The following is an 18,265-nucleotide window of genomic DNA, read 5'->3' on the forward strand; positions in this document are numbered from 1 at the left end:
TTTGGGTTCGAAAAAACATCAGTAGGAAACGCCACATTTTATGATTGTTGCATTATGCTTGTCAAGTGAATGATTCAGTAATGAAGACAACAAAGCAGGGATATGAAATAACTAAATAAAACTTTAATTATTCTAGTTGCAAATGTACATAAATTGCACAGCCACAATTGTATAGTTCTTAACATGGACACATTTCTCTGTACATTATTATTCTTGTCATTGTCCTAAAACAAGGCAAGGGTCCAGCCAATACTTTACTTTAAACATACTTACAAAAATCTTTTCTACAAGGATTATAAAACATACAACATATTTTAGGTACTCATTTATAGATTTTATAGATTTTCTCTTTATATCATTTATTTCACACAGCTACAATTTCACATTGACTGCTTGAAAAAAAAAAAACGATGCGCAAATAGTTTTACTTACAAAACTTTCCTACACTTTGAGAACTGACCTGAAGCCAGATAAAGACACATCTGATGAAAAGAACTGAGACGACAGCAAAAAAACTTTTATTTAATAACTTTCTAAAGAACTATTTTTTGACTCCCTAGTAGCTTCCCATGTGTATGAAAATAGACATAATGACTCTGCAAAACATCAGACCTCATTAAAAGCAGAGCATGAACAAACTGAGAAGTTGACAGCCGCGTCTATGAGAAAAGTCTTGTGAAAAATAAATATTGGTTCCCTTTTGTGCAACAACACGAGCCCCAAGCCGAGTTTAAAAGTTGATCAAATGCATTTTAAATGACCCTAGACACTGATCTGCCTTATTTAGACAGTGCTGAAGCATTCAGTACATGCAAAACTACTTTACCAGGGCATCAAAAGAACATGTGATTGGTTGAGGTTCCTAACACAGTCCAATTGTTAGTCTCATGGCATTTACACTGTATGGATTTAGCGTTTGGCTACAATGCTACGAATGATAATGCTACAAATAAAACGAATGACAAATCAGAGCTTCCCTGGATTAATAATAACAATGAGCACCTTGAGTTTGCTACATGTTCATGGAGTGAAGTAAACCCAGGTGGACACGACAAAGGGGAAAAGTGCATAGTCTTCAAAGCATTTGAGAAGCTGGGGCGACAGATGCGGTTTGTGCTTGTTAGATTGTTGCCTCTCAATCTGATCTCACATTTCAGACATGTAACACCGTCATTCACACTAGAGTAACCGTGAACGTTGCTTTATATATATATATATAATATTAACTTATTCACATATTACTCCATCACAGAGCTCATATCCAGAGACATTTTCCCTTAAAAATAACATCTCTATCTTACATGTCCCACGACAGGTTGTCTTAATATGTTTCTGTTTATTTCTGCAACAAAATCGAGACGTGTCTTGTGTCTAACTTCCTCAAAGACCAACAAGTTAAAGGAACACAGCAGCTCCATGCTGCACCTCAGTGCCAAACATGATAAATGCAGAAGAGTTCTTACATACATTATTAAATACAAAAATATACAAACTCTAAATGCTCCAAATGAAAGTGTGCAGCAATTTGGACCGATGAGGCGACATAAAATAAACACACATGTACAAAAGAATTAAAAAGGCTTAAAAAAAGGAGAAACAAATGAAGAAAAACTCTCCCAAACATTGTAGGAAGAAAACACGAGATTAAACAAGGCAGTTTTCAAAACTAAAATTGGTCTACTGTAGTGTCTAAAACATTCGCTCTGCTCCATCCGAGCAGTTTGTGCTAATTCAAAATCTTGGCATATCTAAAAATGGACCAAAAATGACACTTGTAATGTTTGTTACAAACATTGTTGAAACATTTTTGTCAAGATTAAAAATCAGAAAACTTGTTAATGGATAATGTAAAATATATACTTTTTAAAATCTCTGCACATTATAATCTATCATAATGTTCATCTGAACTGTAAAAAAACAACAAAAAAAACCCAAATATTTCAGATGCAACATTTTAAGGCTTCTCATGATGGAGAGACAAAGTGCACTATGTAGGGAGAAACAGAAGCAGAAAGTGATCTAATAAAAGAGGATATGGAGGAGAGTGCTAAATTCTCCACAGTTTCAGTCATTTCTTATTAAAGTGGAGACCACTATAAATAAATGGGACAAAATCTAGTGTCTTTTTTTAAAGGCTGTATGAAAACACCAATTTTTTTAAGCATGTAAAATGACTTTTTTTTTTTTTGCAGACTAGAAGGTTCTAATATCTGTATAATGTCACCAAGTCAGCTGTATTGTTTTTTTCTTTTATATTTTACAGTTAGCTATAGTGAAACACGAATGAAAGTCTAGTGGTGTGTCCTAACATGAAGTACTTGAACAGTAGTCTCACCGGCGGATGTTTACAGTGGATCTTTCTCCACATTTCCAAACAATGGCTTTGTGTTCAGTATTTCTCTCAGTGTTCACTTACAGAATCGCTGCACACCTGCTCATGTCCTCTGTCTTCATTGTGTTCAGCAGTTGGAGCTGTTGCGAAACTCCCCGTTTTCTGTGATCTGCAGCTTGGTGGGGTTGGTGGGAGAGATGCCGTTCCTCGTCTGCACGCTGTAGCGCTCTTTCAGCTGGGACAGGGCGCTCATTAGCCTCGCGTTAGCCGCGTCCAGAGATGCTATCCGTTTCTCCTGCAGAGAGTGAAAATCGTAAATCCTATGAAAATACTAACGGCAGCAATTTCAGCAGGTACAAAGAATTTTTATAAGTAATTGTTTGGATGGTAACAAGTAGAGAGTGGAAGAAAATAAACGTGCCCTGGCGAACAATGAATCCAGCCCAGAGAGAGACGGATCAAGTGATTTTTCGGGGACTTTTTGGACATCAGCTTTTAGGTTCTCATATTAAGTTCAGCTCTGCTGCCGATGTATTACCTGACACATTTATGTATCTGAATCATGAGGATCTCCAAAGTGAGTGTGTAATTATGCATTTATTTACTGAACATGAGTCTGCATAAGATATTATTCAGTTTAGTCGATCTCTAGCCAAGCAATGCCAACAGTTCTGAACACTCAATGTGAATAGCTGAGAAACCATGTTCACCCATGTTGTTCAATAACAGCTGTATGTTGATCATTTTGTACAAAGAAAACATGTTTTGAGACTCTTTTTTAAACTACTTTTTGGGAAAAGGGATTGATGATTTGTTTTACTAAGCAAAATTGATTGTAAGTCAGTGATAAAACTGTGTTGGAGGATAATCACAAATAACATCACGACTGTGACGATCTGGCTCATGTCTGTGACCAAATCACAGCTGTGATGTTATTTGTGGTGACACTCACACTCAAGTGTTTAATTGCCTGTTTCTCTCCTAACACATGTACATAAAAGGAGAAGAAACAAACCAGCTGGTTTCCTTGGAAAACATACATAAAATGCATATACATATTTCCGTGAATTGTAGTATTATTAGGACGTCTATATATATTATTTCTATATATGAAATTATATATTATTATGATGAATATTATTTTATTCGGATTTCCACAGCTGTCACTGTGGGACAGTGGATATTAACATGAATGATGATGATTATTAATGATGCAGATTCTGTCAGCAACACTTACATTTCGTTTAACAGAAGCATTTGTTTCTTTAGAAAAATACGCATAGTTTCCCTTCCCATAGGTTTTTATTGAACGACAGGGGGTTTGTGAGATCGTGAAATTGAATTGCCAAATATGCACTACCGTTCAAATGTTTTTTGATGTTTTCAAAGATTTTGATTGAAAGAAATGAATGCTTTCATTCAGCAGGGATGCATTAAATTGATCAGAAGTGACAGTAAAAACTTACAAAAGATTTATATTAAAAAAAAAATGCTGTTCTTTTGAACTTTCTAATTATCAAAGAATATTGACAAAATTATATCACAGTTTCCACAAATATTAAGCAGCATATCTGTTTTTAACAATGATAATAATACAAAATATTTCTTGAGCAGCAAATCAGCATATTAGAATGATTTTTGAAGGATCATGTGACACTGAAGAAATGACATTACATTTTAAATGTATTAAAGTTGAAAACAGTTATTTTAAATTGTAATAATATTTACTGAATTTTAACTAAATAAATGCAGCCTTGGTGAGCATTAGAAACTTCTTTCAAAAACATTAAAAAGCATTACAGACCCCAAACTTTTTAACGGTGGTGTAATTTAATAATTCTGCCTTTTTATATCTTACATACAAGGATAGTGAAAAAGGAAAGAGGAAAGACAGGGAGAAGAGGAAGGATGAGATATTGACAAGAAAACTACTCATCACTAATTATTTATTTCTTGGTTCATTAATATGCTTTATTCAACTAATTATTAGAAATTAGTATCAAGTATCATGCAATTTTACTGCTATTGTGTCAACTACTGAAATTTTGGTGTGATGACAACCAATGTTGCCTCTAATTTTTTTTCTTGCTGAGCAAAACTTTTTTCTATTGGGCGGACATTTTTCGCCACCTGAGCAAAAATATTCTTTATGCCTGACCTGTACAGCATACATAGAAACACAATGGTTTCAACATTCAGTTGTAACTTTTAACTTGAATGTGCCATTTCTATTTTATTTGACCCTTGATGTAACTTATTGGTATTAAATCATATTTTCGAAAAACAAGCTTCTTAACAAATTAAGAAGTCACTTAATGAAGCACATTTTAGGTTACCTGATATTTTTTTTACAGTGCTGTTAACTGTACAGTCTTTACCAAGAAATCCTATGAAAAATAATTGACAAAATCTTCTGCAGGACAGTTCAATTCTTTACAATAATAGAATATAGTATGAAAGAAAAGTAAGCTGTTGCACTGAGATGGTTTGGGAAAACCATAAAGTGTTTTTGTACAGTCAATTCATTGTGTACAGGAAGCATTAAACCATCAAAGTTAAATGATTGTTTATTGCTTATGAATTTCCGATATTTTCTTTAGCAGGGGGTTTCAAACCTTTTAATGGCAAGGAGCCCTAAACAATACCCTTGTGAGATTCTTTATTTGGGAACATTGATGACAACCCAAAATGTGATTTATTGAAAGGTTAACATAAAATACTACATAAAAAAATTAAGTCATTTAGAAAATAGTTTGGGAACTAGCTTTTAAGTCTGGTATAGACATACCTGCGCATCAATGATCTTCTGTTTTGAGTCAACCACTGCCTGCATATCAGAATGATCCTTCTTCAGCTCTTCCTCCACAGACATCAACCTGCATCAACACAAAACAAACACACACTCAGTCCAGCTTCATATATCCTCCCATTCTATGTTTGATCTGGAGCTCAAGGGCACAAATAGCTGCCCCGTAAGATCAGTCTTGGAGGAAAGCAGCTCTCAGTGAATTCTGCCTTGAGGAAAGCTAAAAGTCTCTAAAAGCTCTCTGTCTTCTCAGATTGCCACTAATACACTATCAGCTGAAAGCAAAATGACACTCGGCATCAGAGGCGTGTAGTGGACTTCTGAAAGGCAAAGTGCGCTCTCTGTGCTTGTTCAAAGTAAATTCATGCTCTAACTCAGTCAGTTAAGTTTCCTTTTATCTGACTCAATGACTATATGAAAAAGGGAATGTCTGTTCATCCATTTCCACCAGTTTTACCCATTCAGGCCAATTTGTGTACCGGTTGTGAACTTGATATTGACAGTGTAATCAGCCAATCAGAGTGCTCTGGAAGTTTTTGCCTGCCTTTCTTCTGGTTTAGTCTCTTTTCATAATACAAACTCCAACCTGCTTATGATGCCCTTCATCTGCAGATCTTTGTCTTCCTGTTGCCGTCTCAATCTCTCCTCCGACTCGTCCAGCCGGGCCTGATACTCCAGCAGCATCTTCTGCGCCTGTTCCTCCTGTCCCTTCAGCCGGGCCTCGTATTCCTCCAGCCTCTGCACCGACACACGCAGCCGCTCCTGCAGCACGCTGATCTCTGCCTGATACTGCAAGAGACGGATCTTTATGTCTTTCATGTTGAGCCTCATTATAAGCTGCAGTCCGCACTAAATGTTGAGCTATGAGTCATACAAAGAAAAAAAATCCCTGTACCCTATATGTGGCATTAGGTGTGGTGTGCCTTTTGTAGACTATTGTAACATTAGTTATTGCATAAAGTGTCATAATCATACATTTTTTACAGCACGTTAATTTATTAATATCCTTTTGTTCATTGTTAATTCATAATACATTAACTAATGTTAATTTATACAGCTTGCAATGTTCAAAAATGTATTAATAAATGTAGAAATTAACATTAACTTACATATAAATGCTGTAAAAGTCTACAACATGCTAATGACAAACTCTGTTGGAATCAATTATTAGTTTAGTCTGAGATGACTAAATTTATGAGGCACAGTGTTGATATTGTTAACTAAAACAATTACAAATTTTTTTCATCAATTGCAATAAAGCTGAAAAAATACATAAATATTAAATAAAAAAATAAACTTAGAATATTAGAAATGCTGCCTTTCAACTAACTAAAATAAAATTAACTTAAGCACAAAAATGACCAAAACCACAACGGAAATGAAAATAAATTAAACCTGAATATGAATATTTCAAAACAACTAAAAGTAATAAAAATGACAAAAGCACAACAACATGACTAAAACAAACTAAAATGAGAAAATATCTAAATAAAAGCTCATTACAATATATATAAATACTATAAGAGTATATATATATATATATATAAAATGAAAATAGCAGAGTTACTGCTTATGTTCCACAACAGTCACAAGATACAAGAAACAGAAAGAATGAACAGATGGATGAGGAATGAGGACCGTAAAAATGGAAGCAGGCTATTATGTCTCTTTCTCTCTCTCTCACATACAAAAGTCTGGGAGCACTCGTAGACATTGATTCAAAGAGCTGTGAAATTTCTGCACCACACCACTAGGGCACCAAACGGAATTGCAAACAATCCTACAACCTCTTCCCTATCTGCCATTGTTGAAAAAGAGCAATGTTGAAAGTATCACCGAGCTCTTGAGGAGGTCAACCTACAGATGGTTTACTTAAGAGTTTCTGCTCATTAAACTTGGATTTTACCATAAAAAACTACGCATTTCACCCTTAACTGTGCATTCAGAAACACCTAACTCATGTTGGATCACTGACACTGAGAGAATCCTATTGTCTGAGTGAAATTACTGCAGGATGATGATTCATTTCCTATCCAGAGTGAAACCTCATCTCTGCTGCTATGGTGTGTGGGTGGTCAGTTACCTTTTCAGCTTGTGTGTGCTCATCTCTGCAAAGCTCCGTCTCAGACTCCTGCTCTATATATGGCACATTCATCAACCAGGCAGCAGTACGGTCCAATGCACTAGGGTTCACTGGGGACGGGGCCTATGGGACACACACACAAACACACATACGCATGAATAAACTGAACATGAAACATACACACTCACACAAAGAAGTCATGCCAGGGGCATCGCATTCCCAACAGACAACATAGACAAGCAGACATGATGACACTTAGCATGATGTGAGGCTGAATAGAAAGAACATGTATGAAATATGAGCATGATTAGCCATAATAACGTGCTGAGTTAGAATACATTACAAATAAGGGGTCATATTAGTGGCTATTTTTCTTAGTTCATACTAACTGTTTACGATGACATCACACAATTTCCATTATAGTCCTCAACTATACTGCAAAAAAAGATTTTCTGTATCAGCATTTATGTTTTATCATCCTTAAAATAAAATTACATCCGAAGCAAAATTAATGTTTTCAGTGAATATATCTTCGATTTAAAATCATAGCTTTGAATTACACTGCGAAAAAAGTCTTGTTTTCCAGCAAAAATATTGAAACAAATTTACTCACGAAGCAAACTTATGCAAGATATTAAGATTTGCTTTCAAAGAAAAGTCATCATGACAATACAATCTGTTTTATAAAAGCATTTTATTCCTCTTATTGTGAATGATTTGACATTATTTTTTATCAAAATGTCAAGACTTCTCTTTGGTGACAGATTTCTCCAATCCACTTAAACCCCTCCTCTTTCTTACAATCTCTCTCAAGCTCACATGAAGATCTGCCTCCATCCAATCAACAACTGACGCAGTGGCGGCTCTAGGCCGGGGCTTGCTGAGGTTATAGTCCCACCAGAAATATACTTAGCACCGGTACAGCCCTCTCAAGGATATCCTAAAGATTTTCCTGTTTTTTTACTCTCAGAGTCACTTTCATTAAAAAAATAAAGTCATTAAAAACCTAAAAAATAAAACAATGTTTAATAAATGTTTTAATGTTCCTATAATTGTACGCTCAGGTACGTGGCACGCATTAGTGAATGGCGATCATATTAAGCTCCTCATCAACAGTGATCATAATGGAGCGCTATTAAAAATGAAGCAAAAGACCGCAGACTTCAGACACATTTTGGAATAGCTCAGAAGATAACTTGTAATCTGCTTTTGGTGAGTTGCTACCCTTATCTTTTTGAAGATACACTCACGTTATAAACGTCAAATTATATAGATTGTAATATAAATTATTGCACTTTGTTCGCCCTAGCCTATGGTGATGGAAAAGAGCAAATGTTGTCTTCCATCTTAACATTCATGCTAATGCGTTAAACTGGCATCTTTGACTGTTGCCAATCCTCTAAAAGAGTAGCGAATCTCCTAATCAAAACTTAGGCAAAGAAGAAGCAGAAAAAAGCGATATCATATGTAAGCACATGCATAAGTAAAATAACGCGATCATCAACATTCAACAGCATATAAATCAAAACTGCCTAATGTTACCGAACGAAATGTCGACCCATGTTGAGTTATAGGACTGTGCAAGCTTTAGGGGTGTTGATGGACTCGATCTACCTCATCCATGTTTTGATCATCGTTCTGAATTCGATCTGGATGTACAGTAGTCTTTGACAAAAATGTTTCTCAGCTTTTTGCTCAAAATGTTGCTTTTTTATGAAACTTACCCACATTTAAGAGTTGATTAAAAAGGAACGTATCAAGCTAGAATTATGTATTTTTTTAAAGTCTGTTCACTCTTTTGATATATTGCAAATTCTGATATTTATACAACAAAATATTCTGGGGGCCATGAAACTTTTGTGAAAATGATCAAAAATGCAGGAGGTGGCTGGCAACTTAAAGAAAAAATGCTGGCGGGAAAATAATAAACACATTATTTTTATTCAAAATGTCAAGACTTCTCTTTGACAAGTCCCAAAGTCCCTATATGTATGTCGAAAAGTTTCAATAAACCGTTATTGATTTAAAGGGCTGATAATGTGATAAAGATGTTCAGCGAAATTGACACTGTGCTTAATGACTTTGCACACTTTACAATGTGACCTTGTAAATGTATAATTTAAGGTAAAATAAAAATGAATAAATGGAGGGAATTGAAGTTATTGATGCACTTAGTTTTTATTCTTTGCATTTGCAAGACATAAATCCTGGAGCCGCCACTGAACCAATGGATAGAATCAAGTCCCCTCCGTACATTTTTATTTTTCGATAATCCATTTCACTCGAATGTACGTCCCAATAAGGAAGAAAAGATCTGCCTCTACTTCGGTTTCAAGGGGCTCGAGGAGTGGTTATGAACAAAGGCAGAGTTTACCTGAGTCAAGAGACGATCAACACTGCTGCTCATTTCCCATGTCATTAGCTTTCAAACTGGCTTTTTTTTGTCTAATTTTGTCAATGAGGTAATAAAAATAATAGTTCAGTCTTATGAAAGATGTGAATCTTTCTGCCAAGGTATAATGTAATGGATTCTATAATCAACCACAGTATTCACAGGAAGTCCACAGATGTGACTTTCACAGTCAGAGAAAGAGCCTGGAGGTGCTTTGCGATGTAATAAAAGTGTGCGCACATGTGGTTTCCATAGACACGCTTCCATCAATCACTTCAGGCAATCGATCAATTCCCAAGAGAGAGAACAATGCATTGTGGATATGGGAAATACCCTTCCTGTCCACTTCACTGTCAAACTGTTGAGAAAAATGACTGCCTGTGGCAACAGTGAATTTCGAAAGGCTGATGATTGGTGCCCTTTGATTATTATTAGATAATAACTCAGACCTGCTGCAAGATATACTTCAAGGTTAAGTTTAGATTCAGATATATAATAAATGATCCAGATCACAGACAGATTTAAAAGTCTACATGAAACAGACATTGTGATCGTCTTTTCTTTCCTTGCCACTTGTTGTGACGTAAGAGGGTTAAAGCCTCTACTCATTTCAATTGAGGATACCATCTCAACAACCGTTTATGAGCACTGTTTATTCATACCACACATTTAAGCTAAGCATTTAAAAACTCACTGTGTACACAGCAGTCTATTTTGACTATTTATAAAGGATGAATCACTGTCTCTGGCCATCTGAGATTTTGCTATGGAAATAAAGGTTAGGATCATGATTTTTTGGTAGTTTACACAGTGAGTTAGCACCATTTGTTGTTTGCTTTTGGCATCTGATAGAGCGTTTGGACCTGGAAACGCTGACGTCAGCCTTAACTAGCGGATTGCGACGTATTTGTGATTTTGTTCTGGATTGACTGGATTGTTGTAGTTTGCTAATTTTTGCTGTCAGGTTGCTGGAGTGGAGGGATTATTGCCCAGCACTCGTGCCAGTGCAGACGTCATCAGAGAAAAGATGTTGTTGCGAGGGAGAGGGCATCTTAATGTTTTTGATTAAAGATATTGAATAAAAAAAATAATCATGAGCTGCACGACTAAATCATTTAAAATAAACACAGCAATATTCCATAAAAAATAAGATCTGTCAAATTTCATGGTGACTTTAAATGTTACAAAAAAAAAAACATATGAAGAAATGTGTAATCATTAGCATAGTGTCTATTTTTAACTCCACATACAATACTTTATATGCTAGCAAACATGTACGCACTTGTTTATGTGGTCCACGATGCTTCGTTTCCGGACTGTCCCCTTTGGAGGAGGAGCTCTGCTGTCGAAGTCTTGCGCCACTTCCAGGCCAATCTGGTGATGATGACATCAAAGTGTTATTAGAAGGCCGTGGGTAGGGGGTGGAGTTCAATAGGTTGGGTGGAGTTCGTCCTCTGGGTGCAGTCTGTGTGGGTGGAGGCGGCTGGTCAATACGCCGCTGGGGACCGGAGCTGCTCTGTCGTGGAACCATAGGCTGGTTTCCGTGCTGCGCATCAGTTAGCGATAATTGTCGTCTTGAGAAATCTCCCGAACGTCTCACAAACTCCTCCCCCACTGAAGCCCCCTGGGTAAGAAAGGTGTGCTTGGTTCCTCCAAGACCCTCTTCGTTGTTGCTATGGGAACTGACGGAGCTATGACACTCCGACCCAGAATCCCCACTCGCATTCCCTCTAGCTGATACAGGCAACCCTGCTGCCATCTGGTACACTGGATTCTGAAAGGACAGTGGGGCCAAGAGCTGTGTAGGCCTGCCTGGGGCCCCTTCTGCTCCTGGGGTAGTGGGAGTCTGTCCTGGCCTGTGAAGAGTAGGGCCTCCGGCAATGTTGCCTTGGGGAGTCCGTGCATTCCAGGGAACCATGGTACCCTCACCTAAACCTTCTGAAGTTATCCCTACCGAGATGGCGATGGGTTCTAACGCCCTGGCTGCTTCCTGGAGGTCTACCATGGACAGGCTCTTGCCACCGTTGGCCAGGCCCAGCTCGGGTTCATTGGCCTCAGAGTAACTAGAACTGCGGGCAGGGGAGCCCTGAAGGCCGGAAGAGCGTGTGACGAAGAAGAGGTCTTTGTTTTCAGGAGTGGGGGAAGGGAGGCGAGTGAAGTCCGCCGGGCTAATAAAGCGAAGAGATGGAGACATGGACCAGAAAGAGAAAAATGAATAATTAAACATGCACAGTATAGGACAGAGAAACGGTACACAAACAGCAATCAATTTAAAGAAGACAACGCATTATCTCTTTGTTCTGAATCTTAGTATGCTGCCTTGTTGTCTCCCAAAGGCAGCATCCTAGTTGTTCTTTTTTGTTCATATTCTTATTCTTATTTATTGACATAATTCAGTACATTTTGCAAACGTCATCTGTATACTGGATTTTATACGGAGCTTACAGCAATGCATTCTGAGATTGTATCTGCAAAGGATGCATGTGCTGCTGTCCAAGATGGTATCTTAGAAGGCCGCATAATATTTGCTGCCAACCTTTTGGAACAGCATCACAATCTCGCACAATCATTAGACCCTCCTAATATAGTAGCTAGTGTTTGAGAAACAGAAACTTTAATTCTTTTTCAAACACTTATAAATGCCATACTAGACAGCTCCAGACCAGGTATAAAACATCAGAGAGAATGCAAGGTTATTATGCGTTCCTTTCTGTCTTTACTTCCACCCAGACTGTTTATTGTCTGGATATCTGCAAAAAATGCTAATTTATTTCATCATATTCTCCGTCCAGACACCAACCAACAAGCTCCACTCTATGCTTTCTCCTCACAGCCTCCATCTCTTTTGATCCCCCAACATATTTATCTTCCCTTTCTCTGAATGTGTGTGCGTGTGTGTGTGTGTGTGCACTACAATTACAGGCCTCTCATTCTCTCTGGCTCTCATAAATGTCGGTTGGGAATTAGCAGCGAGCTAGACTGATAAAGATGAGCCGCTCTCTTTAGAAGAGCAGTCTGCTGGATAAAGTGAGGGCACACTCTTAAGAACAGGAATGAGGACGGTCTTAATGGCTGAAAGCGACAGATAACGACGAGTACGTAAGAAATACGGCAATGCTCTTCACAATTACAGTGTCATTGCCTGATATAACACTGAGCTTGAAGATGATTGGTTGATTTGTCAGAACACCTATTCATCATGACATCTACAGCATCTTTTTATTTTTTCCACAGCCATCTACAATTACATAAACACTTGATTCTGATTGCTTACAGGTTGTTAAAAAAATTGATGCAGTGGATCTGATTAATTCTGCTTACCCTGGTAGGTCACTGTCGATGGACATCTTTTGTAATCCAGTGGAGATGCTGCATCCAGGGGCTGGAGGGGAGGGCACACGATCAGAGGGAACATTCATCTGTATGTTCGGTGGGTTTGTTAACGCTCCATGTACGTCCCTCAATATTCTAGGTAATGGTCCAAGCTTGGAGGCAGCACTCTAAGGACATGGATGAAAGATCCCATTGAAAATTAACAAATACCTCAAAGATCTCTTATATCTGTGCAGGACTCTCTATTAGCCCCCTTGAGAAAGTAGGTAGAAGATAACAGAACATCAATGACTGCATAGAAATGAGTTCCTGGAGCTGAACTGGTAGAGCATGGCACTAACAATAGCAAGGTCAGAGGTTTGATTCCTAGGGAACACGGTTAATCATAAAATGTACATTATAGCTTGAATTCATTTAAAGTTGCTTTGGATTAAAAAAAGCAGCATGCAATTATTTAAATGTAAATGGTGCATCCATCTCTCAAAAATTAAAAATCAAACCTAATTACTTCCTAAAGTGCTATATTAGAGATTGACTGATAATCAACCAATATTTAGCCATAACTGATATCTGTATCTTACTATGAATCTGAACTGCAAAACTACCTGTTTTCAAGTATTTTCAAGAGTTTTGAGTAACCGTGTCTACACAAGATGTGAGTGGTGCGACATGACAAAAGCGGATAGAACCTATTTTATCCTTGATTCTGCCTACACTGGATGCGGTGCGGCTTGACATGACACAACACAACAAATCTATGACAGTAAACTGATGCCCCTTTCTATTTCTGATGTACTAAGAACTCGTACTAATTCTGATATGAATAACAAATGGATTTGCAACTGTCGCTTTGTTGCCTCCAGTGTAAACAGCCTCAAGCTGCCACGTCCAGTGTAGACACCAGTGCTGCCGCGATTAGTCGACGTAATCGACCATGCAAATTAGTCGACGGCAATTTTTTTAGTCGACGAGTCGTTTTACTATTGACCGGCTATTTATTTTTGGTCTCCCGTCTCAAACGGCTCACTGTAATTCACCTCCACACACCAGTCTGTGTGCTCTGCGCGCCCTGCTGGTTAATCTGCTATCCTCTTCCTTCCCCCTCCCCCGCCTTCACTGCTTTGATATAAAAAATTGCGGAGGCAGGTGACGGTGCTTTCACACTGGGCTCGTTTGCTGCGGTCCGAGCCCGAGTGCGATTGTTCCTGGCACCCCCGCAGCGTTGGTCTGGTTTTACACTCAACTTAATTCTACCGAACCGTGGTGCGTTTGCGTACATCTTACGCCATCGCAAATGTGCACGGCGCATGATAGAAAACAGAACGTGGGTCAATATATTGTTTTTTTTTATTATTATTAAAGGGTTAGATTACCCCAAAATGAAAATTATGTCAGTAATTACTCACCCTCATCTTGTTCCAACCCCGTAAGACTTTAGTTCATCTTCGGAACACAAATTAAGATATTTTTGATTAAATCTGAGAGCTGGATCACTCCTCCATAGGCTTCTTAAGGGATCGAAACTTGCCGGCCGAGAAAAGTTAAAGACATCATCAAAATAGTCCAAGTGACTACAGTGGCTCAATCTTAAGTATCAAGCGATGATAATACTTTTTGTGTGTAAAAAACAAACAAAAATAACAACTTTATTCAACTATTCATTTCCTTCTCTGTGGGCCTCGAGATTTCACGTAGTGTAACTGCGCAACGCTTCTAGGTTGTACGTCACACGCATCACACACATGACCAGCGTCGGCCAATAGCGAGTCTACATGTGACGTACAACACAGAAGCGTTGCGCAGTTCCACTACGTGAAATCTCGAGGCCCACAGAGTTTCGATCCCTTAAGAAGCCTATGGAGGAGTGATCCAGCTCTCAGATTTAATCAAGAATATCTTAATTTGTGTTCCGAAGATGAACGAAAGTCTTACGGGGTTGGAACAACATGAGGGTGAGTAATTACTGACATAATTTCCATTTTGGGGTGAACTAACCCTTTAATTAATAATAATAATAATTCATTACATTTATATAGCGCTTTTCTCGGCACTCAAAGCGCTTTACATAGAAGGGGGAAATCTCCTCAACCACCACCAATGTGCAGCATCCACCTGGTATCACAACTTTATAGAGCCCCAATTAAAATAGGTGGAAGTGAACCTCTCCATGAACGCAGTGAACGCTTCATGTGTCGAAAATGAAGAAACACTTATGAGAGGAGACACTCTTTTTGCATGCAAACATTTTACTTTCTGATATTTCCCGAATGCATTTAATAATGGAACAGGCTAGATCTAGATACATTCAAATCTGACTGATTAAAATGTTTGAAAATTGGCTGATTCTGTGACATTCTGGTTGGCTGAATCCCTCTGGCGTTAAAATAATTATGTTTCATAATCAAAGCATGTTCGTGGATGTATGGCTTAAAATAATAGTGACATATCAATTAACAGTTCTCATGTACATGGAACATAGCAGGCGACTGTCTCTGACCGCAGTGTGGCCGCTATGAGTCTGTGGCAGCCTTAAGGACTAATGGGCTTCCCATGTAGAACTCAAAAACTGAGAGGTCATGAGTTTTCAGAGCATGTCCACTTAACGTGATCTGCATAATTCAACACAAAGTGCTGCAATGAGACTATCCAACATTTACAAATTTAATTTGTAATGTTTGCATAGTTGTAGGCAGTATCGGTGCTGCACTGGCATACAGACACAGGTGAGCTGCATATAGATGTGTCTTTGCTCAAACACATTTTGCAAGACTGGAAGTTTTCTCTAAGTGTGGAAAATCTGGGCAAATACAAAAACTAGTTTATATTTAGCATTTGAAGGAGGAGGAGGATTAGAAGATCATTTCTTTAAAAAATATGTATAAATTAAGATATAAAGAAATAAACACGTGGTGAACACATCTTATGAGGTCTGAACATTAAAAGCAACAAAATGAAGGATTTTAAAGCCTGACTGTTACAGCCTGAAGGCAATTGCTCACATCAGTCCACCCACTCAAAGAACGCCGAAACTGGAGCAAAACTTGAGAACCTTCTGTGGAATCAAAGTATGAATTGTTTCGTCACAACCCTATCCTGAGTTCACCTACCACTCAACGGCATACGCTGCAATGAAGAAATACTGAAAAAAATATTTTCTAAATCAGTATTTTAACCTGTTTCCCAGGAGAAAAATAAATGTAAAAATACTACATTTTTAAGAGGATGTAATATATTCTTATTATATACACTCACCTAAAGGATTATTAGGAACACCATACTAATACTGTGTTTGACCCCCTTTCGCCTTCAGAACTGCCTTAATTCTACGTGGCATTGATTCAACAAGGTGCTGAAAGGATTCTTTAGAAATGTTGGCCCATATTGATAGGATAGCATCTTGCAGTTGATGGAGATTTGTGGGATGCACATCCAGGGCACGAAGCTCCCGTTCCACCACATCCCAAAGATGCTCTATTGGGTTGAGATCTGGTGACTGTGGGGGCCATTTTAGTACAGTGAACTCATTGTCATGTTCAAGAAACCAATTTGAAATGATTCGAGCTTTGTGACATGGTGCATTATCCTGCTGGAAGTAGCCATCAGAGGATGGGTACATGGTGGCCATAAAGGGATGGACATGGTCAGAAACAATGCTCAGGTAGGCCGTGGCATTTAAACGATGCCCAATTGGCACTAAGGGGCCTAAAGTGTGCCAAGAAAACATCCCCCACACCATTACACCACCACCACCAGCCTGCACAGTGGTAACAAGGCATGATGGATCCATGTTCTCATTCTGTTTACGCCAGATTCTGACTCTACCATCTGAATGTCTCAACATAAATCGAGACTCATCAGACCAGGCAAGATTTTTCCAGTCTTCAACTGTCCAATTTTGGTGAGCTCTTGCAAATTGTAGCCTCTTTTTCCTATTTGTAGTGGAGATGAGTGGTACCCGGTGGGGTCTTCTGCTGTTGTAGCCCATCCGCCTCAAGGTTGTGCGTGTTGTGGCTTCACAAATGCTTTGCTGCATACCTCGGTTGTAACGAGTGGTAATTTCAGTCAAAGTTGCTCTTCTATCAGCTTGAATCAGTCGGCCCATTCTCCTCTGACCTCTAGCATCAACAAGGCATTTTCGCCCACAGGACTGACGCCGCATACTGGACGTTTTTCCCTTTTCACACCATTCTTTGTAAACCCTAGAAATGGTTGTGCGTGAAAATCCCAGTAACTGAGCAGATTGTGAAATACTCAGACCGGCCCGCCTGGCACCAACAACCATGCCACGCTCAAAATTGCTTAAATCACCTTTCTTTCCCATTCTGACATTCAGTTTGGAGTTCAGGAGATTGTCTTGACCAGGACCACACCCCTAAATACATTGAAGCAACTGCCATGTGATTGGTTGATTAGATAATTGCATTAATGAGAAATTGAACAGGCGTTCCTAATAATCCTTTAGGTGAGTGTATATTAAAAGAAGAAGAAAAAAAAAAGGAATGTCCACTTTTCAGGATACAGTATTTTTAAAGATAATGTTGTACAAAATCAAAATAAGCTTTACAGATCTTTATTGGAAAGGGATTAAACAATGTTTTTTATGCTTTTTCAATGATTGTCAATGCACCTGTGGAACAGTTCTTGTGACACTAACCGTTTACAGGCGGCAGACAATTAAGGCCACAGTTCCAATAACTAAAGAGAGCTTTCTACTGACTCTGAAAAACACCAGGAGAAAGATGTCCAGGGTCCCTGATCACCTCCTTGAACAAGCCGTAGACTTGCTGCAGGATACATGAGGACTGCAGATGTGTACAGAGCAATAAACTGCAATGTATGTAATGTAAGCAGACACCTTAGACAGTGCTAAAAGGGGACAGTAAGGACAGCTGATCGTTCTTGTCCTTGCAGTGCCAAACCACATGTAACTATATGTCCTCACCAGACATGTTCGAGAACTTGCAAGTGCCATTGGTGGAAGAGTGGAATAACATCTCACAGCAAGAACTGACAAATCTGCTGCAGTCCATGAAGATGAGATGAACTGTATACCTTAAAGCAGCTGGTGCCACACCACATACTGACTGATACTTTTGTTAATGGACTCATTATTTTTAGTTTGTCCAATGTTCAGTTTGTTCACTTGTTCAGTTTATGTCTCAGTTGTCAAATCGTTTTATGTACATACAAATATTTACAGCTAAATCAGCAGCTAAAAAGTGGGAGGACGTTTCTTTTTTTTTGCTGAGTATATATATATATATATATTATATCTTAACATAAATTTACTTTAGAAAAATGGCGTGAGATATGTGTTTT

At 38.3% G+C, this 18,265-nt stretch overlaps 1 protein-coding gene across 1 annotated transcript in view; it reads right to left on the reverse strand.

Annotated features, from left to right (window-relative positions):
* Positions 1-2,201: 2,201 nt before the first annotated feature.
* The window catches only part of dab2ipb (DAB2 interacting protein b), a 48,752-nt gene continuing 32,688 nt past the window's right edge, over positions 2,202-18,265 (reverse strand). The window contains exons 9-14 of the mRNA XM_056243823.1: positions 12,935-13,113; positions 10,896-11,781; positions 7,222-7,344; positions 5,725-5,927; positions 5,121-5,208; positions 2,202-2,627 (exon numbers count right to left, since the gene is read on the reverse strand). Coding sequence (XP_056099798.1) covers positions 2,460-2,627; positions 5,121-5,208; positions 5,725-5,927; positions 7,222-7,344; positions 10,896-11,781; positions 12,935-13,113 — 1,647 coding nt within the window. The 3' untranslated portion in view covers positions 2,202-2,459. The remainder of the gene's footprint in view (positions 2,628-5,120; positions 5,209-5,724; positions 5,928-7,221; positions 7,345-10,895; positions 11,782-12,934; positions 13,114-18,265) is intronic.

Source organism: Rhinichthys klamathensis, unplaced genomic scaffold (assembly GCF_029890125.1).
Source record: "Rhinichthys klamathensis goyatoka isolate OS25496 unplaced genomic scaffold, OSU_Roscu_1.1 h1tg000850l_1, whole genome shotgun sequence".
Lineage (NCBI taxonomy): Eukaryota > Metazoa > Chordata > Actinopteri > Cypriniformes > Leuciscidae > Rhinichthys > Rhinichthys klamathensis.